Genomic DNA, 25,606 nt, shown 5'->3' on the forward strand with positions numbered 1-25,606 from the left:
AGAATCAGGAACAGATTGATGTGATCTACTCGGATTTTGAAAAAGCTTTCGATAAGATGCCTCACTCCATTCTACTCAAGAAGCACTCCAACATCGGCTTCAATCAACTGTTAGTCAACTGGATAACATCGTTATCTCTCCAATAGAACATTCCAAGTCCGATTCAGAGGAGCTACTTCTAAGAGCTTTCTAGCAACATCTGGCGTTCCTCAGGGCTCTAATCTTGGACCGTTACTATTCAGTATATTCATGAATGACATTGTAGAGAATCTTGATTGTCATGTGCTGATGTACGCTGATGATCTGAAGATATTCATGAAAATCAGCTCTAAAGAAGACTCAATGTCATTGCAGAGAAATCTTAATCAAGCTTTGAATTGGTCTATGAAAAATGGCATGCCTATCAACGTAAGCAAAACATTTTTGTAATGAGCTTTTCAAGAAAAACGAATACCTTGAGATTTCAGTATAACATTGCTGACAGACAAATTCAACGTGTGGCCTGTGTGAAGGATTTGGGTGTCATATTTGATAGTAAACTACTTTTTAACGCGCATATTGATGATATAGTAGCTAAAGCGAGAAGACAGCTTGGTGTAATAAGGTGGATTGTCAGAAACTTCAAAAATCCTCAAACATTGAAGACACTCTTTTGTTCCATAGTTCGATGTCACTTGGAGTACGCGTCTACCGTTTGGAATAGAGAGAATATGCACAACAAAGAAAATAGAATCTGTGCAAAGAAGGTTTGTACGTCTGGTGTTGAAGAGGATCATGCCGGATTTGGAGCAGCTTTCTTATAAACAGTTTTGCAACGAGGTGAAAATTGAATCATTGGAATGGCGAAGAATGAAGTTTGATGCAATATTTTTGCAAGACTGTCTGTTTACATGGACGTATAGAAGTTGGCAACCGAGGAGTTAGTGTCGTTGTACCGGCGCGGAACTTGAGACAGTACCAACAATTTCATGCCGTTCTTAGAAGCTGCACTGCTCCGTTAGAAAGATGTGTCGCAATTGGTAATAAACTGTCAAATTAAATCGATTTTTTTGAAGTGTCGAGAATTTTTAAAAGGAGAACAAGATCCTTCCAGGAACCTATCCAACAGTTATGAGTTTCAAAACACATTTTTTTATGACAGTTGCAATAAATAAAGGCCACCTGTGCCGTTCTATTGCACGCAAATTATTCTAAAAAAAAGAATGTTGGCATCAATCAACAACGATTGACTTACCTGACAAGTGTTGACAAGCGTCTTTAAGTGTTGCATGTGCACTATGTAGGGATACCTTGATAATGTTTCATAAACACCTCTTATCAGTCCACTAGCTGCATCCCAATCAGTGTGCCTCTGTTGGAAAAATATCGTTGGTTATTTTTTTCAAAATATATAAAATTTACATAGAATTGTTATTCTTAAAAAAATATATATCTCATGAGATGAACAATATATTGGAAAATGTATCCTCGAAATTCCATAAATTCATTTGTTACTAATTCGGAAATGAATCTTCCCCAAGATTTCAACTTTGGACGCTCATAATATCTCAAAAATTTAAATGATAATTATCCTCAGAAATTTGTCCCATTTTAGTAACTTGATAATATTCAAATTTATTTATTTGTCATAAAAATGTATACAAATTTATTGAATATATATCCTTATTACAATATGGCATTACCTGTGAAGAACAACTAATATCCAAATCGAAATCGAAAATGTCATTAGTAAAACCTTTCCTAAAGCGAGTTGTGCACAACCTTAATAGAACCAATTTCATTTGCCACTTACCCTAATTGATGGCTTCTTAGAAATCTTGCTGAATGTCTTATCGAGCCGCCTGAGAATGGTGATGAGCGAAGGCCTGAGTGCCTCGTTGGACCAATCAGTGGCGGGCAGCAGTTGCGTCATGTAGCGCTGCAGTCCCTTGCAGGACATTGTGTCTGGGTCGTAGGCGGATACCTTCAATAGGCTATGTGCTACGTCTGCTAACCTCTGCAAGCGAGACAAAAACAAATGCATATCATGTATTCATATAAAACATTATAAGAATCAAAGAATTGGCAATTGGGTTTATGCAAAATAACACATTAGGCTACAGTACCTTTTGAAAATTACTTGAATCTTACTAAATTCTTATTATTTATTTAATACTGTATCATTTTTTTCAAATTTAATACAGCCAGGTCACTGTATATAATTTTCTTTTATTCAATAATTCCCTACAGTATATTCAAAAATATTTCTTACTGTCTTTATAAATATAATGGAAAAAGAATATTCTGCTTATAAACAGAAATCATGTTATATTCTATTATAAAAGCAACTATGTTATTATTCGATTAATATAGCTAATATCATTATATATAATTATCCAAAAATTATACCTCAAATCGATAAGAAAATAGTAATAATGATTATTGAACTCAATTAAAAATGAATCAATATTACAGATTGAAAAAAAACTTCACTTATATTGCTCACATTGCTAGTTATACTACCATTTTTTGAATGTGAATGTAATAAAGTATAATCCATTATACTGGATGGATACTACTGGATACTAATGGATTATACTGGATCCATTATGAATGGATTATACTTTATTACACTTTATACGTTTCCGATCACTTCATTTTGAAGTCTAACTCTTCAAAATTGATCATTGTGATTACGAGTTTATGAGTAGGTGTTCAGAGGTGTTCAGAAAAATGAAAACTCGTTCATAGATTTTAGTGAAGAAGAAGAGAAGCTAGAACCTAGAAGAAGTATATAAGTACAGTATATTCATAATATACATGGCACATACAAAATATATATCTGTAAACTTCTCAGTATATATTAGGTAACCGTCTTAAGTGATAATTGAATTTTGTATGTAATGTTTCAAAAAGTATGTGCATTTGAGCTGTCATCTGGAGAAAAAAGGATGGATCAATTAAAATTTAACTCTAATTAGAAATAAGAAAATCTGAACATTCACTGAATAAATAAATGGTTCGAGATAAGAAGTATAGTTAAACTATTACTCACAATATGTGCTCTCAGGTCAAGCAATTCTATCTGTCGGCTGTCTTGTGGAAATTTTTTATTCAGCTCGATAAGTCTGGCTGTAGTTTTAGTCATGAAATCAGCAACCAACGAAAGAAGGATATCTCGAGGCCTTCTAAATTCGTTTCTCAAAACCTGGAAAGTGAAAAATCTCATGTATTAATAAACCTGAGGTTTAATGAGTATATTATATGAGAAAAAGCGAATTTCAAGAATTATGGAATCTTCTGATATGCAGGCCTACCTCAGAATCTTCCATGTCTCGCTCATAATGAATCTTGGTCCGGCTTCTTTCACTTAGAAACTTTGAGTGAGACTCGTCCTCAAAATCCAATCCAGGAGAGAAGGGTTCGCGATTGTAGTTCCTCTGACTTGAGCCCTTATGCTCAGGGCTCGCCTTTTGGGGCCCGTTGTAGTTCCTGAAAAAGATAAAAACCGTTATTGTAACTCAAGTGAGTTCGAATGTAATGTCACTTTTACAGAATACAAATTCAACTTTATTAAAGCTTGTTCATTTACTACTATTATTATTATCATCCTTGTTGTTTATTATTCATGCTCCACGAATGAATTAGCTATAACTTTGTAATAGCCAACTATTCATTCCAAATGTAAGTTCAAAATTTACTTTATAATAGCCTACTATTCATTCATTCCAAATATAAGTTAAAAATTGACCCATCAGTTGGTACCAAACAATAATGTATGTTTATAATTGTAGAAATGAATGAGAAAGAAAACTCATCTGAGCCACGACCAAATAATCATGTCACTCACAAACTATAGCTTAGTATTGATTATTTTTATGATTCCTAGACTATACTACGATTATTTAGATGATTGATGAAAAAGTTTCACGCTACCTCTCGGAGGTTCGAGCCTACGAACCAAAAATAAAAAAGTTTCAAAACCAACTTTCAAAAATAATATGAACAAGAATAAGAGAGAACCTACGGCACTCACTTTGATAGAGCTTCACAGTTGTTGACAAGAGTTTTGATGGCTACTGCCAATTGGGCAATAATATCCCTTTCAGAACGTCCCTCCTGTAACTGTTTTCTGTAGCTCGGTAACTGTATCTGTTGCAGGTAACATGGCACGATCGCTTCAAGAATTATCTGAGGAAAGAATCGTTGAATAATATTACATAGCTCCATCGAATCACATTTGGATTAAATTTTATGACTGATTTCAATAATTATGGAATGGAATGTGACTCAATAATATAAAATATTATAATTTTTATGAGGAATATGATTCATTATCCTCACTTCTAGTAAGGAAGCAAAATATATTTGCGCTTAAAATTACTTATAACTTTCTATGTTCATAGATCTACTTAATTTACCATGTGTAGCGATGGAGCATCATCGTTAATCATTTTGACATTCTAAATCACTATGAATAAGAAGTGTATTTTGGCAACAATAATATTTTTAAAGCGGTAATAAACCAATAAAATCGTTTGTTTTGGCAAAAACCTTTCGTTTTATTCAATTAAAAATAATTGAACTCAAAGAGGTCTGTAGCCTTTATAATTTATTTTTCATTGATTGATTTTAAACACATAAATAAAGACTCACATAAAACTCGATCCATGAAGAGCCTTATTGACATAGTTAATAAAAGATTACAATTCATCTCATAATGTACAATAATTGGAAGATGACAAAATCTACTGAAGGAAGAACGAAACAGTAATAATGAAAGAACTGTACAGAGAGAGATTCAGCCAGAGCTCATACACAATTTATCATTCTAACGAGGACAAGACAAGATTAATTCTCAATTATGTATCACATTATGAACCATTTTGAAAAAAAAAACTATCTAGGATCAAAAGTGAGTCATAAGCTTAATGGTAAAAGCTAAGTGAATTCCGTATTTGAGAACAATTATCATGGATTTAAGTAAAACTAGCAGGTAGCCCGTGCTCTGCAAGGGTCTAATATTAAAAACTTGACAAACTGAAAACTTGGCCTACTGAAATTTTGAAGAATTAAAAATATTCCTATAACTATCCTCGACCTAAATAATAAGTATGCAAAATTTGCAGAATCAATATGCAAAATTTCAAGATAATCAGTCCAGTAGTTCAGACGTTCATGATGCGTCATTCGATAATCTTCCTATCCCGTACATGTATAAGCCAATTCCTTCCTCTATTATATTATATAGATAAGTGAATTCCTAGATGAAAAGCAATAATATTGTTATTGTACCAGCATCTGATGTCCTCTGACAGAGTCGGCAGCATAGGCTACAACCATGACACATAGTGAGATGCAATCCAAGACTCCGACCATCTCACTCTCGTCGTGGTAGCAGAAGTCGATTGCTTGCAGTGGCTTCTCCTCCTTGACCAGTTCGCCGATGTTGAGTGGGTCGGGTGATGGCGTTTCCAGGCTCATTAGCAGCCGAAACAGGCAGCTGGATGGCACCTGTACCAATACATTCATTATTCATCTATTGGATGAGGCAACAGATACTGTAAAGTATTACCCAAAAGCTCTCCTACGTGTTACCATATAGGGAATAGATAGCATAAGTAGATATCCCACGGTATAGGTTGGTTACTGTTACAAACTTCAAGCTATTTTCAATGTCTATTATTACTGTTTTGGCCAGGTGAGGGTGTATAGTGACACAGTATGAGAGACTACCACAGCGTAAAATAGCTTCACGAAATAGAACTACTAGGACTATCGGCTTGAGTTGATAATAAACGCCCTATACTGCGGGATATCTTCTTATGCTATCTTTCCTCCATAAAGTTACTTTGTTTTGTCTCATAAATAGTACAGATATTTAGGTTATCTCCACATGTAATCATCCAATCTGAATCATTCATCTGGAGAATAAAAAATTGGGATAAAGCTTTCAACTTTTAATTTGGATGAGTTGATTAAAGGTACTCGAAAAGGTATTTCATCTCATAAATAGTACAAATGTCCAAATTATAAATTAAAAATGTTAAATTTTTGTATGTCCAAATGTATATTCACACCAAATCAAATAAAATTTATTCACCAATTTTAACAACAGAGTTACAAGAAAATCATTCATCTGGAAAATGAAAAATTGGGATAAAACTTCCAATTTTTAATAGGGATGGGTCAGGACTCTGACCTGGCGGGTGGCAACGAGGATGGTCGTCCGACCCCCCCCCCCGGACTTCTTAAAATAATGAAAAAAATCATTTAAGAGATTTATTATCTAATATGAATGAGATTTTGGGATTTGTTCATTCAAATGCCAAGGTCAGGCATACCCTTAACATTTTCTGCAGCATTAACATTTTTTTTTCAAACACTCCGATCAGCAGGGAGGTGCTGATCCGCGCCTGGGATGGGCTAATATAAGATATTACTTGAGAAAGCATAAAACAAATTTATTTATATATTTATGAAAACAAAGTTTTTAATTAAAACAAATTTAAAACTAAAAATTCTAACATAAAGAGAATACTTGGAACAGTATTAATTGGAGAGACAATATTTTCATAGATAAATTGCTGTACCATATATGAATTTAGACATTTTTTCAAGAGCTCAGGGATAGGGTATTATTAAATACACTGGAATTGAAACAAACTTGGTACTGCTAAATGATTCTTTGATTCTTCTAAAATTATTGTATTTACTATAAATTAATGAATTGATGAAATATCTGTCAAATATAACGAAAAGTATAATTTTAAATTGTAGAGCTTGAGCAATTGAATGGTGTAGCCCACCTTGTGCGCATCTCCCAATTGAGCCGTGTCGTCAATATCTAGAATAGCTGAAACGCTGCCAAACATCTGCAGAATGAACGGCTTTCTATTCATCAGATACAACTGCTTGACGACGTACTCCACAGTGCGTGTGACTAGTTTATTTGTCTGATGACTGGCATACAGTTGCAAAAGAGTAGGAATTATCAAAAGATATCTGCAACCAAAAGAACATGATTTTATGTAGCAGAAATTTAGAGATATATAAAATAAAACTTGATACGGTAAATAAATATAGCGAACAGGGTGTGAAGGAAATTATAGAATTATGAATTATGTGGATTTTTATTATCATCTTTACTGGTCAAAACTCATAACTGATTGAATTCTGGTTGGAAGAAGATGAATATTAGTCTTTTCAAATCATACTTATTATCTTCCATCATTATCAATATCTTTTTAATAATTCAATTTTTTCACTTTAAAAAGTATTTTCCGAAGAAGTAAACTATCAATGCAGGTATCAAGGTTTGCATTTCTTGCACCATAGGTCTAAAAGCAGTGCAAAACTATATTTTCAATCATAAACACTATGAAAAAATTATATTGATTTTTAACATACAAAATAGGAAAGTTTTCAATTCTGTTATGATTCAACTATTGGAGATAAGATGGATTATAAATTATAAAAATAAGTCTTTTTGATAGTACGACAAGAAGAAATGTTGAAAATAATTGAGACTGTAATGGAAGTTACTTGAGACTTCCTTGAATCGAATAAACTGACAAGAAGGCCCTCTTGCTAGTATTATCACATACCAGAAGATTGAAATGAATTCAAGAGTGAGAATACGAATACAACATTCAGAATGAAATAGCTATGTGAATTTATATTTAAATATGATAGTCCATCATCTTCAAATATTCTGAAAATGAATGATAAGCCTACTAAGAGCTAAAAATGATAAATTTTCAACACTCACCCATTAGTCGAAAAGATGTTTTTGAAATTATGTGCCGCATTGATGTAGGTGGCCATTACATAACGGAGAATACAAGCGTCTTCACTGTGCAGAATGACAGCACCATTGAGCACATTGAGGAACAAGTGGATGTCACCTGAGTAGGCAAAGTTGCCAGCCATTGCTTCGAACATACGAGCTATCAGGCGAACCCACATGAACTTGTGCAACACGTCCAAACCAAGCAGCTCCTATTACAAACAATTATCAATCATGATAATTGCTCCTCCTAATAATAAACTCCTAATAACTTAACTCCTTAACTCCTAATAATAAATCATTATAATTTGAAAATATTTTATCATTATGAGAAAAATGATGAATTCTCCTATCTTATCTACAAGGTATATTTAGTACGCTAGTTGATGAGGATTATTGACACGATTATCTCTGTTGCTACTACTTTCTGAATCTCAAGAATTGAAGGCCTTTAATATTGATAAAATAATACTTGGATTGAAAATAGATTTCCTGTTTATCATTATCCGATTAATAAGCATTGATAAAAATCAAGATAATGCATTTTTGAAACAATTTTGGTTAGCAAAATCATTTTAAAAATCTTTCGCATGGCAATCCGTATATTAAGTATGTAGGCCTGAATCTGAAAAAAATCTGATCATTCAGGAAATATTTTCTAACAATTGATTCAATTAAATTAATGCTGATTTCCACTGCTCTGTTTGTCCTTATCATCTCAGTAATATTATTTTATTTTATTCAAATGGAATTGATCACAGGTTTCTGTGCATGAACTAAATTGGTAGTTTTCAAGTCGATGTACATACATTCATTTTGTCTGGACCGGTGGGCTGGCCATGTCTTGATTCTCTCTGATTTTTATTTTTTTTCTTTTCATCGGAAAACCGATACTTTTTTCTCTCTATTTTTTCATTTTACTTTAATTTCTTAACCACTTTGAAATTTTATTTTACAAAATATACGTTTATTCACTTTTCTTACGTTTATGTCTGATTGGGATATTGACGACCTTATAGGTTTTCACGATACAATCGAAGTAAATGATGTTTTCAGTTTTTTACCTCAACAGTCTGAGAGTGTTGGCGTGGAATTAAATATTCTACACACCAACATCAGAAGCATTAATAAAAATTTTGAGGAATTGGTGCACTACATAGGTAATATAAAGTTTCGCTTCAATGTGATTGCATTAACCGAGACTTGGATCACAGACGATGCTTGCTTCAATTATAACTTAGATGGTTACAATGTTTTTCATGCTATTAGTAAACACTCGAAATGTGATGGATTATGCTTGTTCATTGAAAATAATATCAAAACTGAGCTTATTAATGTCCATATTGAAGAAGCTAACTGTATTGGTATGGCTTGCTGGATTAATGACGTGAAATATTTAATAATTACAATATATCGTTCTCCATCCCTCAACTTAAAAACTTTTATCGAAAGTCTAGACGAATTTCTGAAGAGTATGAAAGATATTTACAACATAATAGTATTGGGTGATATGAATTTAAATATTCTTGCTAATAATAGCCTTTCAAATGAATATTTGAGCACAATGCATATTAATGGTTTCAAATCTTTTATCAATAAACCAACTAGGTCTGTAAATGGCATCAGTACTTGTATCGATCACATATTTTACAAGGGAGGAGAGAATAATAATAATAATAATGTTGTTAGAGGGACTATTCTGAAAACAAATATTACGGACCATTTTATAGTGTTTCGCTGCATTTCAATAGGAATATTAATGAGGAACCAGCACATATTGATGTAGGATCAAAAAGCATAATTGATTATGTAAATCTAATCTCTGATTTACAAAAAGAATCATGGAAAGAGATATATGATTCAATGGATATTGACGAGATGGTGGACTACTTTGTTAAAAAACTAACAGACCTAACTCATGCTAGAACTAAAACCATAAAAATAAGTAACAAGAAAAAACCTATAAAAAATGGATTACTCCAGCCTTAGTCGCGTCAATACGGGAGAGAGATAAATTACATAGAAAATTATTAAAAAACCCCAATAACTTAGAATTGATAAATCAATATAAGAGATACAGAAATACACTCAATACTCTGATAAAAAAAGCAAGATTGATTATTTTAACTGTAAATTCGAGGAACACAAAAACGATTCTAAAAAAACCTGGAAATACATTAATGAACTACTCGACTTGAAAAAAAATTCAAAATCAATAAATCTAGATGCTACTACTCTTAATAAATATTTCGCTGGTGTTGGAGAATCGTTCGCTAAAAAGATAACCGATAATACAGACAATATAGAGATTCCCAAGTCAATAGCAAATCCTAATGTAAAAAGTATCTTCCTCATTCCCACAAACGATTATGAAATAGAGTTATTAATAGATCAACTCAAGAATAAATTTACACCAGGTGTTGATAAGTTTACAGGACCTTTCCTCAAAAAAATATCACCCTCTATAACCTCACCTTTAGTTCATATATTTAGCAAATGTTTAAGCGAAGGATATTTCCCTAAAAAATTCAAAGAAGCTAAAATTATACCATTACCAAAAACTGGAGACCTTGGAAACCCGGATAGTTACAGACCGATTAGTTTAATGAGTAATATTTCTAAAATACTAGAAAAAATTCTGAAAATCAGATTAATGAGTTTCCTAGATAAACATAAAATCATTGACAACAATCAATATGGTTTCCAAGCAAATAGTTCAACCAAAGATGCGGTAATCCATCTCAACAATATAATTTTTGATAACTTTAATAGAAACAAAAAAACACTGGCTATTTTTATGGACTTATCCAAGGCCTTTGATACAGTTCCTCACAACATACTCCTCTATAAACTGGACAGGGTGGGTGTAAGAGGTTCTGTGAATAAGTTATTCTCAAGTTACTTGTCGAATAGGAAACAGTATCTCACTTTAAATGGACAGACAGACATCAGTTACACCTCTCAGTTCGGTACTCCTCAAGGGACAGTACTATCCCCGATTTTGTTTCTCATCTATGTAAACGACCTGTTAAAATTAAAACTTGGAAATTGTACTATTTTATCTTTCGCCGACGATACAACTTTGATTTTTAGCGGAGACACATGGGAAGAAACGTTCAAAGTTGCAAATAATGGTTTGAAAATAGTTCAACAATGGCTTGAAGATCATATACTAACCCTAAATGCAAAGAAAACTAAATATATAACTTTCTCACCCACCGTTATTGGTCAACCATCAATAGATCTTGAACTTTCTATAAAAAAATCAAAGAAAAATAACAATGGCACCCAAATAATGAATGAGGTCGCCCACGAAAATATACCTTTGGAAAGAGTGCAATCTATAAAATATCTTGGTATTTTTGTAGATCGCCATATCAAATGGAACATTCACCTAGAGTACCTCTGCTCAAAATTGAAATATCTCATCTATATTTTCTATAAAATAAATAAAATTAAAAACAGGGAGATAATAAGAAAAGAAAAATCTATTTTGCATATGCACATTCCTTATTCCAATATATCATTGACGTGTGGGGTGGAGCTTTTGATACGCACTTGAGAAAACTGTTTGTCCTCCAAAAACATATTATAAGAGCAGCTCTAGGGAGACCACGTTTGTACCCAAGCCGAGATATTTTTACTGAACTTGATGTACCAACATTGAGGCAAACGTTCATGAAAACCGTGATACTCTACATAAACAAGAATCACTCTCTATTTTCAGCTCGCACTACCCCTTACAATATGCGAGTAAATCATTTCAATAGATACAATATGCATTTGATCAAGCTCACTACATGTAGGCATCAATTCTTTTATTACTGTAATCTTTTCATCAACTTAGTTCCGTCAAATTTCATTATAGAAAAACCAACTGGTAATATCACAAAACTGTGGAAGAGTGGATAAACAAGAATTTCTTTTTTAAATTAACGCTACAATAGATTTAGTTACTCTTAAGTATTCTTTAGTTATTCGTAAGTTTTTGATGATGTTCAATCATATATATATATATATATAATTATTTAAAAAGCCAAATAGAATCAGTATTCTACAAATTTTAGTTAAGCGCTAAACTTGTTAAATCTAATAATGTAAACTCACTGCTGGCTCTCAAGTTCTTACTTATGCCAGCAGTCGCCAAAATAAAGATAAATTAAGTTTTGATCTAATAATTAAGTTTAAGTTTTGCTTATTTGTTTGCTATTTTGCTTATGAAATAAAGCAAACAATTGGCTCAACTAATTAACTTGGAATTTTGCATATTGATTCTTAATTTATCGAGGATGGTTATTTATGCCTATTTTCAATCCTTAAAGATTTCAGTAGGTCAAGTTTTCAATCAGACCCTTGCGGATCACTGCTGGTTACCTGCTGAAAAAAATAAATATACATAAAGTATTGTATTATTCATTCATTGAATTTCTCATGATTGTTTATTTTTGAATTCATGTAAGATAGAATATTTTTATTGGGTAAAAAGTAATTTGTTGTTTTTCTTGGATTATATCCATAAATTGAATCAACTCTTGAAAAATAAATATCATGAATTGTGTTTTAAAAATTACACGGTATGAATGTAAAGCGTTAACTGTGTCTAAACACAATTGATTATTCGTCAAAAATTACATCAAACTTGAAATTTCAATTAAATTTTGCTGAATTGAGGAACTATGATAAGTTACAAGCATAATTATTATGATATTCTTGTAAAAAGGAAGCTCTTGGAAAACAGAAATGTTTGCTTTTTTCAAAGAAAAACCTGAATATTGTATAAATTAGCAGTCTAGTATAAGCAGTCTAGAAATAGACTGTTAGTCGATTTATAAAATATCAAGTGAATATAATTGCAGTTTGTAACGGAAAATTGATGAAAAAAGTGGATTACCTTTCCCATCTCTCCGCCTTTATAAAGGTCCAAATCTGCTTCCAAAGCTTTCCTTGGGAACGATGGCAACTTCATAAGCTCTTCGTGCAGAAATACAACTCTTTGCACAACCTGAAAATGCAATTTTCTAGCTCAAATTGAATATGAATTTTTAACAAGTCTATCATGACAATTAATTCGATTAGCAGAAACTAATAGACATACTGTATAAGTTAGTTTCACGAAGTATAAAATAATTGTCAAGTATTACCTTCATTTAAATCATAAATTGAGTGAAAACGCTGAGGAAAATTGGAAACTATTGTTCTAGATCATTGAAGTTTCACATGAGTTCACTCTTTAACTCGTGTTAAGTTTTGTGTCATTCAGTAAGTATGAGAAATATAGTATAAGAGTAAGAAATATTCACTCTTATTTCAAGGGCTAGGCTACTGATTGTTAAAACACAATAAAATGATCAAGTATCCTTTATTTATAAAAATAAATAATAAACTTTATTGCCAAAAACAATGCATACAAAATAATATTCAATCATCTAGAGCATAAAAAATAATAAATCTAATAATAAAAAAATACAATTATGAATATTATATACATTTAATTCTCTTGACAATGAAAAATACTCTCATGCAAGGGAAGCTTCCCTGTACGCATGGAGGAGTTGCTGTAGACCCTAGAAACTCACTTATAGTAAAAAAATCAATTTGTTTATAGAATTCCTTACATGAAGTATCCAGTAATTAGAACTAGGAAATGAATTACAAGGCTTTGAGAAACAAAAAATTAAAGTCATACAACAAATAAAGAATATAAGATGAAGGCTATCAACAGAAAAAATAGTAAGTAAAATAACTTTTAGAATTTGAGAAATGTGATCTCTTACTGAACAACAAAAAACATAGCTTCGACCGCCTCTGGAAGAAGACTGAATAGCCACTCTCTGAACAAGGGGTACGATTGGCAAGATCTTACATTGTCAGGCAAATTATTGAAGAATTTTGGACCTAAGAACAAGAAAGATTTTTGGAACATGGTGGATCTTGGTGTTGGCATTTCAGCTCTATTACCATGTCGTGATGATGATCGAATAGTATCCACAACTGCGCCAGCATTGCCACTCCTATTAAAGAACATCTGCGTAACTCTAAAAATGTACATATATCTAAGTGGCAGAATATTTAAATTCAAAAAGAGAGGAAAGGATTCATGCAATCTTGTTTTTTCATCATTATTATTACAAAAGACTTCTGTAATCCAGATAGCGGCTTCACATGAGTATGATAAGTACTACCCCAGCAAGTAATAGCATAGTTTAGTCTGGAGTGCACAAATGCAAAATAAATCTGCCTCATGACACTCAATGAGCACAGAGACCTCAAAAATATAATTTGCGCATGAACATGTATAAATAGTTTCTAAGAGATAGGATGTGCTGCTTAAAACTGAGCTTTTCATCGACCAATAAACCTAAATATCTCACAACATCCGTTTGTGGAAAACTGCTACAAGGAAAATCATTTAGCCGCCCCTGACAATCAATTGAATGATATTTAATGGGAGTGAGCATTTCAAAATCTTGAGACAGTGAAAAATTAACAATAACAGACTTTTCAATATTCAGACTCAGCTTATTACACGTGAACTACAATGACAGCATTTCAACATCGTGAGTAGCACTCTCCATCAGCAAATGGGTTGTTTTTTCACCGTAGGTTAGGGCCGTATCATCCGCAAATTCTGTAAACTCTCCTTTGAATGATGACGAGTACAGATCATTAATGAAGATAAGAAACAATATTGGTCCAAGGACCGAACCTTGTGGTACTCCACTATTAATTTTCCTCACTGAACTTTTTTGACCATTTTGACCACATATTGATGCCTTTCTTCCAGATACGATGCAAACCACTTATGTTCCAGTCCTCTTATTCCAACCCTTTCCATCTTCCTTAGGAGAATATCATGATTAACCGTGTCAAATGCCTTTCTTATATCAAGAAAGACACCTGTGACTCGGTTTTTATCATTAGAATTCAAACTATTATGAACCAGCATCATGAACCTCCGAAGTGCCATCTCAGTGCTCAGACCTTCCCTAAAACCAAATTGGACATCAGAAATCACATTCAGCTTATCCATGAAATTAATCAATCTAAATTTTACAATTTTTTCAAACATCTTTGAAAAAACTGACAACAAAGATATTGGTCGGTAATTGCCAATCGATGTAGCTTGTCCCTTCTTGAAGATGGGAATAACTCTAGCGATTTTCATATTGAATGATTTGTTGAAAATGTAAGCCAGCACAGGAGAAACAACATGTGAAATTGTCTTGACCAGAGTTGTAGAAATACCATCATCACCAGTCGCTGTACCTCCTTTCAGTCTTGAGATAAATAATTCTACTTCTTCACAAGATACTGGAGACCAAAAGAAAGAATTTTAAACGTGATTTGCATTAAAAACTCTATAGGTGCGTACAGATATACGCGCCTCCAACCCGCTCCGCGCACACTCCGCCCTCGTTCCGCCATCGCTCCGCCCTCGCACCGATCATGAACGTTACGGGAGATGTTAGTTCTTCTCGCGTTCCACTCTTGCTCCCCGGTCGATCATGCTCGAGTGACGTTCGATTGCGGAGCAGAGCGAAAGTCTGTACGCACCTTATTATATGCTTCCTTTTGATCTGTATTTGGAGACAATGAATTAGGCACATTAACAAAATATTCATTGAATTGTTCAGCAATAACTTTTGGGTCGTCAACAGTTTAACCATCAATCTGGAGACTCTTTACACCCATTTTCGCCTTATTATTGCCAGCTAAAGAGTTAATGACCCTCCACTGAGCTCTGGAATTATCCTTGACCTTCTCAAACAGCCTACTGTAGTATCTCTCCTTTGTTTCCTTAACCCAAAGATAAATTTTGCGCTTGAAATTATTATATTGAAGCCGAAGTCGAGCATCGTTAGGCGACCTTGATACTTTTTTCCTTAGTTTATCTCTATTCAATATTGCCAGACAGAGCCCATCCGTCATCCAAGGTTTCAGTTTCCTCAAGCGGCGATCACTAGGACGAGCAAGAGTTACTTTACTATCAGCAATCGAATCAGTATTTCAATAAAAGAGTGAAATGATTTATTACCTACAACAATCAGCCGAGTACACGGACGACCACGACTCCCCAGTAAGGATATTTAACAATATATTGTAATCAGCTATTACTCTCTCATCACTGACATTGTGGGTAGTATGCTCATAAGTGCATGCCAATAAACAACCAATGCTTCGATGGTCAGTTATTTGAGAATCAATTGAAAGGCCTCATTCATAAGTGGCTTATTACTTCTAACTAATAAGTGATCAATACAACTGGAAGTGGTGTCTGTCACTCTCGTATTTGAGTTAATCATATTCTCAAAACCGTTGCCACTAAAAATACTCTTATATCTTTCAACTATCTCATTATCCAAGTTCAAATCAATATTGAAATCACCTACGCATATTGCAGTACGATTAGTACCTATTCCAGCTATTACGCTCGAAAAACTATTGAGGAAGTCAGCAACAGGTTGACTATGCCACCTGTAGATACCGTAGCCAGAATAGTACAGTAAACAGACTCTCCCAACAGCATGTCGAACATTAAAGAGTCAGCTCCTTCGATAAGTACATTTGTTTGTTAACAAGTGAGAGGCTGCTTATCTTTAGAATAAACGATGCCACCAGCCCGTGTGCGGCCAGCCACCGTTGACAATTGATAGCCATCCAACTGATAAAGACTATCATCGCCCTCCTTTAACCAAGCCTCAGTCAGAACTATCACATCAGGCTTAGTATACAATGTGCTTACAAATGATATCAACGAATCAACATTCCTAATGATACTCCTAATATTCTAGCGCATTGAAAATAGCAATGGATAAGGAAAGCAGACAGATAGAACAGTTATATCATTTATCGGCAATAGACTAATCAGAAATAAAATAACTCTAATTGAATCAATGATTTTTAGTAAGCTCATATAATGAAAGTTAATATTTTCCTTGGTCTTGCCTATAGTCCTGTAAATAGTGAAAGATTTTGAAATATACATTTGCATTGACCTTTGAATTGTTAACATCATGAATCGTAAATGAGCTTTGAGATAGTAGCGTATCTAATTGTTCACTTGATTTGAGTTCAATCACTGGGCTTTTTTCCTGCTTCCTTATTAGAATTTTACAGTCTCTCACCCAAAGAAATTTAAAACGGTGTTCCTTGTGCGCTGATTTAGCCAATAAGAAAAGTTTCCTTCTTGACAGCGACAAACACTCATTGATATAGATAGGTTGATCAGTATTACAGCCAATCGCGCTTCACTCGCCTCTTCTGTAGCAGCGTGTTTTTGTCGGTTCTCCTAATGAACTTGACGACAATCGGAGCAGGCCCCTCTGACACACGTCGATGGCATCCTCCCTGATCTGGCAGTAACTCCCAGACTGGCAGTTATTTTATTGCAACATTACTAGTTTCAACTCTTCAAGAGCCATTTTCAAGTGTAAAAATTGTATTTTTGCAATAAAATAAAAATCACTCATTTCATTGTGTTTTATTAAATTAGTAAGTATGTTAAAGATGAACTAACGTTCCAGTCTTGGTAAAATAATTTTCAATTATTGTACTAGAAATAAATGAAGTTAGATTTTAACTAATCTATCAGAGACATATAGTATCATTAGTAATTTTTGAATTAAGAAAAACATGCACCTACCATGTCAACATTCTTCAAAATAGCCCAAGTAAGAAGCACTTTTCCAATCTCGACAAACTTGTGCATCAATTCTTGCCTCTGAAGAGCATTGAATGCTTCGTCTGGCTTCATGTGAACCAATTGCAGTTGAGGATATTGAGATCGCTTGAAGAAATAGTAGTCACGCACATATGAGTTCGGGTTGTGAATTTGATCTGGAAGAATTTAGAGAGTATATTAATAATTGGAATTCTCACTACTACTTGGATCTACTATGAGCTGATAAGTTGATTATAAGTTGAGTAATGGGATGAGATAGAATATGAATGAAATTGCAAGAGAAAGCTAAATGATTCCTATGTAACTCGATCATGAAATATGAACTAATAGTCTATAATCCAATAATTATTGTATGACACATCAAAGGAAATGAATTAGTTCAAACTAAAAATGGATTTTCACTTAATGAACGATTCGAAACACAGATAAAACTGGATAGAACACTTTGATAGGAACTTATGAATATCCTAAAATGCCCTATTTTCAACTTTTTAACTGCCCGATTCCAGGCACTTCAATCTTACCATTATTTTTCTTCTACAAGGTCAACTATTCACAAATCATACAAAAATAATTTGTAGAACAATTTATTGTAAACAATTCATTTCACAAAATAGTTCTCATCAAAAGATGTTGTTGCTACCGGAAAATAACTGATTCTCACGTGTTTTGTGATCGACCAAAAAGAATTCTTTGTGCTGTGACTCATCAATTGTGAAGAAGTCCAAACTTTCTCTCAAAATTTGAAGAAACTGAGTGTCTTCTTGTACAGGAAACTGAGAAGGAATACCTCCATCATCCTGATCTGTAATGGAAAACAAAGCATTGAATGAAGAAACTCATAATATTCAGAAACAAAAATCTAAGAAAATTATTAGTTGATGATTGTAAAATTGTAAATTATGAGAGTGAGTGAGCTTTGTGTAATAAAATAGTATTAGCGTAGGTATAATTCAATAACGCAACCTGCAAATAATGCTGTTTGAAACAAAACTACCTTCTTGCAAGACAACTTCTTAAAATCTTAAAATAAATTAACAAACGTAGCATATTAGCCTACCTTGTGGTCCATGAACAATAATCTTCTTTGTCGATGGCACATTAGCAGTGAGAAGAATCGATGCATCACATTGTTCTTTTCTCAATATCTGTTTCAAGTCCTTGAACATTATCCCATGCACACTGTGTACAACCTGTAAATATTATAATACAGGATCAGTGATGAAATACATTTGTCCAGATTCAACCGCTCTTCACTTGACAAACTCTATTGATAGAATACTATAGTTGTTACAATAAGAAATGCCAAAATATCTTAAAGCTCTAATTTAAAAATGATTGATTCGATTCTTCACAACAACAAAAAAGAATCATCTTCAAATTTTAAAAATAGATGAATGTGACAAAATAAAGAGATGTAACACAAAAAAGTGATAACAAAATTGTTGTTGCTTGATTGCGCTACTGTGGAATTTCAGAGAAGAATAAAATTCATTCCCATTCTAAGGCACTGATGCAATGGAAAATGTGAAGTGATATTGTAATATATAAGAGAATTCAATATATTCAGGCCAATTTAATTTAGAGCAGTTCTCAATGAAGTTTTACCATTTACTGGGTTTTTGTTAGACTAGCATTTCTTATAAGATATGCGTAAATAAACCCCAATTCCACTTTATGAAGAAATAAGGTCGGCTAATTATTGAGTAAGTCTATATTCCCTGGGAGGATGGAAATTTAATAGAATGAGAGAAAATCAAGAGACTATTGACAATGAGTAGAAGCATGAATAAAGATCAATATATATAACGAGGGATTCAACACTGACCATCCAAAGGATAGACAAAGCTGAGCCAATAAGTTGCTGGCTTCCCTCTTGTGGAGACCTGACGTAAAACATGACGTAGCCGATGATGTAGTTGTAGAGTGTGAATGCCGCCTGCTGTGGTAGCCTCGGCACGAATCTGATCAGGTGGCGTAGAATTTTGAACATTATGTCCTGTTTCTCCCGCGTCAGTCTCTCAAGAACATAACGCAAAAACAGCGCACTGTCCTCAACAAGGCAAGTCCATATTACCTGTATAAAAAGGAAATTATATTAGACAAGAGTATTACCAATACAATACTCAAAACTAAATAACACTACCATACTCTGAAGCCAGCAGAAAGAAGATATAATTATTATATCGGAATTCTAATTAAGTGTCAAATTAACTTATATCTTTCCTCTGTTGAAACATATAGTATTGTTTTTAAAATTTTGAGAATGGTTGCTAGGCGTACTGTTCATTGTAGGTGGATACGCGAGTTGTGTGCCAGTCTTGTGCTGCACTCTGATAGTGAATTGTAGCATTACTATTATTGCGATTAGATCAAATTTGTTGTTCAATTAGAAGTCAGTCGTGGTTGAGACTGGATCGGAAAAGGGTTGAATCGGGGCATATGGCGCATTGGGTATGTTTGTGGGGTTGAATCGGGGCATATGGCGCAACGGGTATGTTTGTGGGGTTGAATTGGGGCATATGGCGCATTGGGTATGTTTGTGTGGTTGAATCGGGGCATATGGCGCATTGGGTATGTTTGTGGGGTTGAATCGGGGCATATGGCGCATTGGGTATGTTTTTGGGGTTGAATCGGGGCATATGGCGCATTGGGTATGTTTGTGGGGTTGAATCGGGGCATTGGGTATGTTTGTGCAAGTCTGATAGAATAAATGTGCTTATTCAAATTCAACCAATTCTATTTGTATATGCGAACGATTGTTGAAATTGAAATTGAAATTCTTTATTCTCCAAAATTTACAATACAATAAATAGTACATATGGTAAACAATTTTGGAGGCTTCTCTTATGGGCACATGCCTGTGATAGAGAAGCGAGTTGTGAAAAATCTTATTTTAAACCAACTTAAAGAAAAGTATAAAACCGAATAAAAAGTAAAATAATACAAGTTAATTTCACATGAATAAGTAAATCTAAGTGGAAAATGAAAACTAAAAATTATATACGTATGAGAAAAGAAAAATATATTATGGGCAGCATAATGAGATTGATAAGGATGAACGATGGCTAATCATGTAAAAAAAGGCAATAAACTAACAGGCTACTAGACTGTGGTAGAAAAAACTATCCATTCCAACACTCACACGCGCGCACACACACACACAAAAGAATATCTTCATTTGTGCAGAATGTCATGAATAATAATATGTGACTCAGATTTCAATGAGAGTAAGGTGACACTAGGATTCTTTCCTGTTCTTCAATGTTCAGAGAAGACACCCAATTGTTGACCATCTTTTTATAATGGCTTATTCTCCTGTTGCCAGGTGTTTTCAAGTGCACTGGTAATTTTTGGAAGAGGAAATGCATTTTATAAAATGTGGAAGTGGAAGAGAAAGTTGAAGTGAGTCTAGGGTTACCAATACCTACGTTTGATGCTGTTCGTGTATTATAATTGTGTTGAATATATGGAAATAAAGCTGGATCTTGTTTAAAGATGTACAGGATTAGAGTTCTTATATATAATTGTTGAACGTTGAATACCTTAAATTCTTCAAATAGTGCGTCTGATGGGAATGTTCTTGGCTTGCATAGGGCACTTTTCATTATAAGTTTCTGTACTATAGATAGAGGAGATAAAATAGTTTTAAACGCACCTCCCCATGCTATGATACCGTACTGTAAGATTGATTGGATGTAGGCAAAGTATACTTGTTTTATTATATTCTGTGTGAGTATCCCACTCAAGGAAGAGAACACATAAATAAATTTTCTGAGCTTGTTTCTCGTATAATTTACATGGTTTATCCACTTTAGTCGACTATCAAATATTACACCCAGGTATTTGTACTCCTGCACCCGCTCAATATGCTCACATTGGCATTGCATTGTCCTACTAACATTCGGTGCGCCACAGGTGTGTAACCTCAGCTCTAGACCAATTGGGTCACCATTGGCTCTGATAGAAATAGGGAGGTATTTTGTTTTACTGATATTGATAGTAAGTCGGTTGAAGTCGAACCAATCCTTTACAACACCCAAACCGAGCTCAGCCGAACGGAACACGTCATCCCAGCTCTTCCCCTCTAACAACAAAGCTGTATCGTCTGCATATAGATATAGACGACCATTTTCAATATCCACCCTGCTTAGATTATTTATATAAATTAAAAACAGTATTGGGCCCAGAGTGCTTCCCTGAATCACGCCAAAGTGGTTACACCGTGGTACACTCTCCTTATCCAAGATAGAGACAACTTGGTACCTTCCACAGAAATAGTTCTCAAACCACTTCAGGGCAGTACCCCTAATACCAATATATTCCAGTTTTTTCAAAAGCAGTCCTCTGTCAAACGAGTCAAAAGCTTTGGATAAATCTATGAATGAGAGAAGTACTTTTCTGTTATCAGAAATAGAACTATGTATTTGATTAGTGAGAAGAAAGAGGTTGTCATTAAGGTTTTTGTCTTTTCTGAAGCCAAATTGGTTTTCGAACAGTATGCTATTGTTTATTAAATATTTTTCTAACTGAATTCTAACTGCTTTTTCAATAATCTTAGATATGGTACTGACTAAATTTATGGGTCTGTAACTAACGAATTCATTTTTGGGGCCAGCCTTGTATATGGGGATAACTTTTCCTACTTTTAAGGTATCAGGGAATACTCCTTGCAAAAAGCTGCAGTTGATAATATGTAGTAATGGTACTTTCAATGAATCAATATTTTCTTTTATTAGAAGAGCTGGAATTTTATCAATTCCAGGCGCGGATCCTCCCTTAAGGTCACCTGTGATACTAGTTAATTCAGCATCAGTAATTGGCAGCAGTTCAAAGTGTGAGTCCACACTGAAATCTGCATCATTAACTGGTCCTTCAGTAATATTTGGTAAAGCCCCAGCAAGGTTAGCACCTACACTCACATAATATTGATTAAATTTATCAGCCACATCCTCTACACCATCCGGCTCATGTTGAGCTTATTAAAGAAAATTAATATTTTCAATTTAGGGAATATTAAGTTATTACTGTTTAGTTAACAACCTGCAAGATACTAGATAGCTGCGTACTCGATAGTTGGGGGTACGAGTTCTGGCTACTTGTGTTAACTGGAATATCTCAGAAGTGTACAGTATATATTTAGTGATTGGATTGGAAATAATCATTTCAATTTATAATTATTCCAGATTGAGGAAATTATAAATAATTTATTTTTCCTACAGCTACATCGGAAAGTTGCTGTTTCTGTACTGATTACAATACCCAAAGATTCACTTTTCCGCTCTAGTGCGGGTTTTTTTTTTCTGCACTCCAGATTTGCAACATGGCAACACAAAATAGTTGGTGGGTTATATGGAGGATTATTGCACGAAAACAAAAATTAAGTTGGTAACAATGACTGTGGTTAGATTTAGATAGGAATCATTTCAATGGCTACCCTACATTTATGATAAAATCCAAATCTAGAAATCCAAAACAAGAATAATGTTCATCTAAATCATAATTAAATAATCACCATTTACGATTTCTCATCATTTAATAATAAATAATAGTTCTTTTCTATTGATAATAATTATTATTTCAACTGCAAGAAATGAGAAAAGTAACAAATATACATTATAAAATTCGAATTTTGAGGTTAAATGATTACCGTTCAATATTCATATAAATAAAAATAATAGAAAACATAACAATACTACAATAAATATTCTCTGTTGTCTATGTTATTTTTCAGTTTACTTTGAGCATTTTTCTCGGTAATTTGAGCAAAAGTCTAAATTTCTGAATCCTGTTTCTGTAGTTTTAAGCTGGATGAAACAAACTTAGGTACGATTCTTCCCACTAGGTCGCGCGCTTGTCGGTTCAGCCATCTTGCAGCCATCTTTAATCAGCTGTTGGCGTGTATTTTGAATGTGAATTTTTTGTTCTATCTGTATTTTTTTTTATTCTTGAATGAGTAAAAATGAGAACTTTGGCTGAGAATTTTCAACTTAAATTGGATTATTAATTCTTAAATGAATTAATTAAGGTTGTTATTAATAACAGCATCACACACACACACATTTGATGGATTTCAGGGAATTTTACCCATAATTACCCACTTTTCATATTCAATGGTAACTGTAGGAAAAATTTAATGTGGAATACTTGCGCAAAGTTCTTCTGCTGCACTCAAGAAGCCATTCCGCCCTCGCCTATGGCTGAAAAACATGGAACAAATAAGACAGCCTACTAACCTTATAGGCGACTTCATATACAGCACAGCCATCAGGGGAAACAGCAGCGTCATCCAATAGATTTATAATCTGAATGACTGCTGAACAGAGACAAGAGGGGAACAGAGAGTGAGCCGAGTGGATATGATGCGATGCATTCCTTTGAGGAGGTTCTACTTGCTCTTCATCGCCTGCTGCAACTAGCCCACAAAAATATATGAATTATCAAGTGTATAATAATATAAGCTAAATTACACTACAATCATTTAACATACGTTGAAAAACAATACCGGTGAAATCATAATCTATTCTCACGATAGAACACAACAATTTCTCATAATGCGATTTTGATATAGATTATTATTGTCAATGAAGTTGCAATTCATATAGAAATGCTTTGCAGAACACGATATTTTAAAATAATTCAATGGTATCAAGTGCAATAAGTTTCACACAAACATACTTGAGAAAACAGTCCAAGTGCTGAGTGTAAAACTACTAGCCTAACGGTAGTTGAATGTAGGTAGTGCTACATCTATTCTCTTTTCACTCGAATTAAGAGAAACATGGGAGAGAATAAAATATCATTCACATCCATTTTAATGTATGGAGAAACTCGAATTCTCGCCAGAGAAACACGGGAGAATAAAATATCATTCACATCCATTTTAATGTATGGAGAAACTCGAATTACATGTAATTACGTGATTGGATAGGTTCCATTTTGTAGAGCTATTCCATTAATGATACATTTGTATCATACTTTTGATGTAAATGAGATTTGTTTTGGCGTTAAGCTGTAAACTTCTGAGTTGTAATATTATTTTCATGAAATGTATTCTCAATAATGGATAATTGTGGATTCGCACCTTATTCATAACATTATGAGATTTTATCATTGCTTCATACCATACGCATAATAATAATATGATATGTTGTATTCTATCAAGCCAACTCAAAACTCACGGACCACTCTAACAAATGTCTTGGAAAACTATAAGTTACGAGAGAATAATACAATGGAAATAATCAAGGAGTTCATATGAATGAATACCTTCTTCATGGTCATCGCCAGCAGTAGCATGGTGAAGGCTCGGCTCATAAGCAGCTTGAACAGTGATTGGAATTGTTGTGACCAGGAAATTTTCTCTTTCGGTTCGCTTTTTATCCTCACGCTGCTGCAGTGCCAACTTGATCAATTCTGTTTGCTGTTTCTTACGTGTTTTTGTAGCTGTCACTAGAGATCTCTATAGAGCAAAAAAGGGATGCAACCGACATTATGATTAATTTTAAAATCTCATAAGAACAAAGAGATGAACTTTAGTAGCTCTGTACATGGATATTATTCAAACTGAATGATTAGAGGGTGGTGCCCTGATTGAGTTGAGCGAGTAACATTGAATAATTTAATGAAACTTTATTGAGATGAACCCACCTTGAACAATGCATTCAAATGAATGGAATTTATGGTTGGAAAATTTCGTTCTAGACAACGAGACATTGTTTTTTTACAGTCTGGTATTCAAAATATATAAATATAGAACAAACAGAATATTACTATTGATTCTAGTATTTCCTCCATTTTATCATTGATTCAATTTTGAATATTAAAATTGTTGAGTTCAGACAGAGCATAAAATTTTACTATTGAAGATTTTCTTCAAAATCTTTATGAAAAAGTACCGTAACTAAAGTAAGTAACATTACATAATAGATAACTGAACCTTTGAACACTATATTATATGGACATGTAGGATAGCATACACTACCTACACTAAAAAAGCGAGCGGGGTGTGTTTGAATGAACTTAAAATTCTACAAACTTAGTAAATTATGTTTTTGGATCTCAACTTAAGATTTCTGTGAATGTGCATAATAATGAGGATGAAAGAGACTTTTTCAATGTAGGAATAAACTACAAATTTTATAACAAAATTAATT

General features: G+C 33.6%; 1 protein-coding gene across 29 annotated transcripts in view; it reads right to left on the reverse strand.

Moving 5' to 3' along the window:
- LOC111059297 (protein unc-80 homolog) overlaps positions 1-25,606 on the reverse strand; it is a 177,154-nt gene that overhangs the window by 29,874 nt on the left and 121,674 nt on the right. For all 29 annotated transcript variants that reach the window (XM_039432683.1, XM_039432677.1, XM_039432690.1 and 26 more), the window contains 15 exons: positions 24,720-24,912; positions 23,687-23,865; positions 19,279-19,527; positions 18,511-18,643; positions 18,115-18,255; positions 17,412-17,605; positions 12,660-12,770; positions 7,751-7,980; positions 6,789-6,984; positions 5,275-5,493; positions 4,016-4,170; positions 3,297-3,471; positions 3,035-3,187; positions 1,793-1,996; positions 1,235-1,351 (listed from right to left, as the gene is read on the reverse strand). In XM_039432683.1, the coding sequence (XP_039288617.1) occupies positions 1,235-1,351; positions 1,793-1,996; positions 3,035-3,187; positions 3,297-3,471; positions 4,016-4,170; positions 5,275-5,493; positions 6,789-6,984; positions 7,751-7,980; positions 12,660-12,770; positions 17,412-17,605; positions 18,115-18,255; positions 18,511-18,643; positions 19,279-19,527; positions 23,687-23,865; positions 24,720-24,912 (2,649 nt within the window). The remainder of the gene's footprint in view (positions 1-1,234; positions 1,352-1,792; positions 1,997-3,034; positions 3,188-3,296; positions 3,472-4,015; positions 4,171-5,274; positions 5,494-6,788; positions 6,985-7,750; positions 7,981-12,659; positions 12,771-17,411; positions 17,606-18,114; positions 18,256-18,510; positions 18,644-19,278; positions 19,528-23,686; positions 23,866-24,719; positions 24,913-25,606) is intronic.

The sequence above is a fragment of the Nilaparvata lugens genome, chromosome 7, assembly GCF_014356525.2.
Source record: "Nilaparvata lugens isolate BPH chromosome 7, ASM1435652v1, whole genome shotgun sequence".
Classification (NCBI taxonomy): domain Eukaryota; kingdom Metazoa; phylum Arthropoda; class Insecta; order Hemiptera; family Delphacidae; genus Nilaparvata; species Nilaparvata lugens.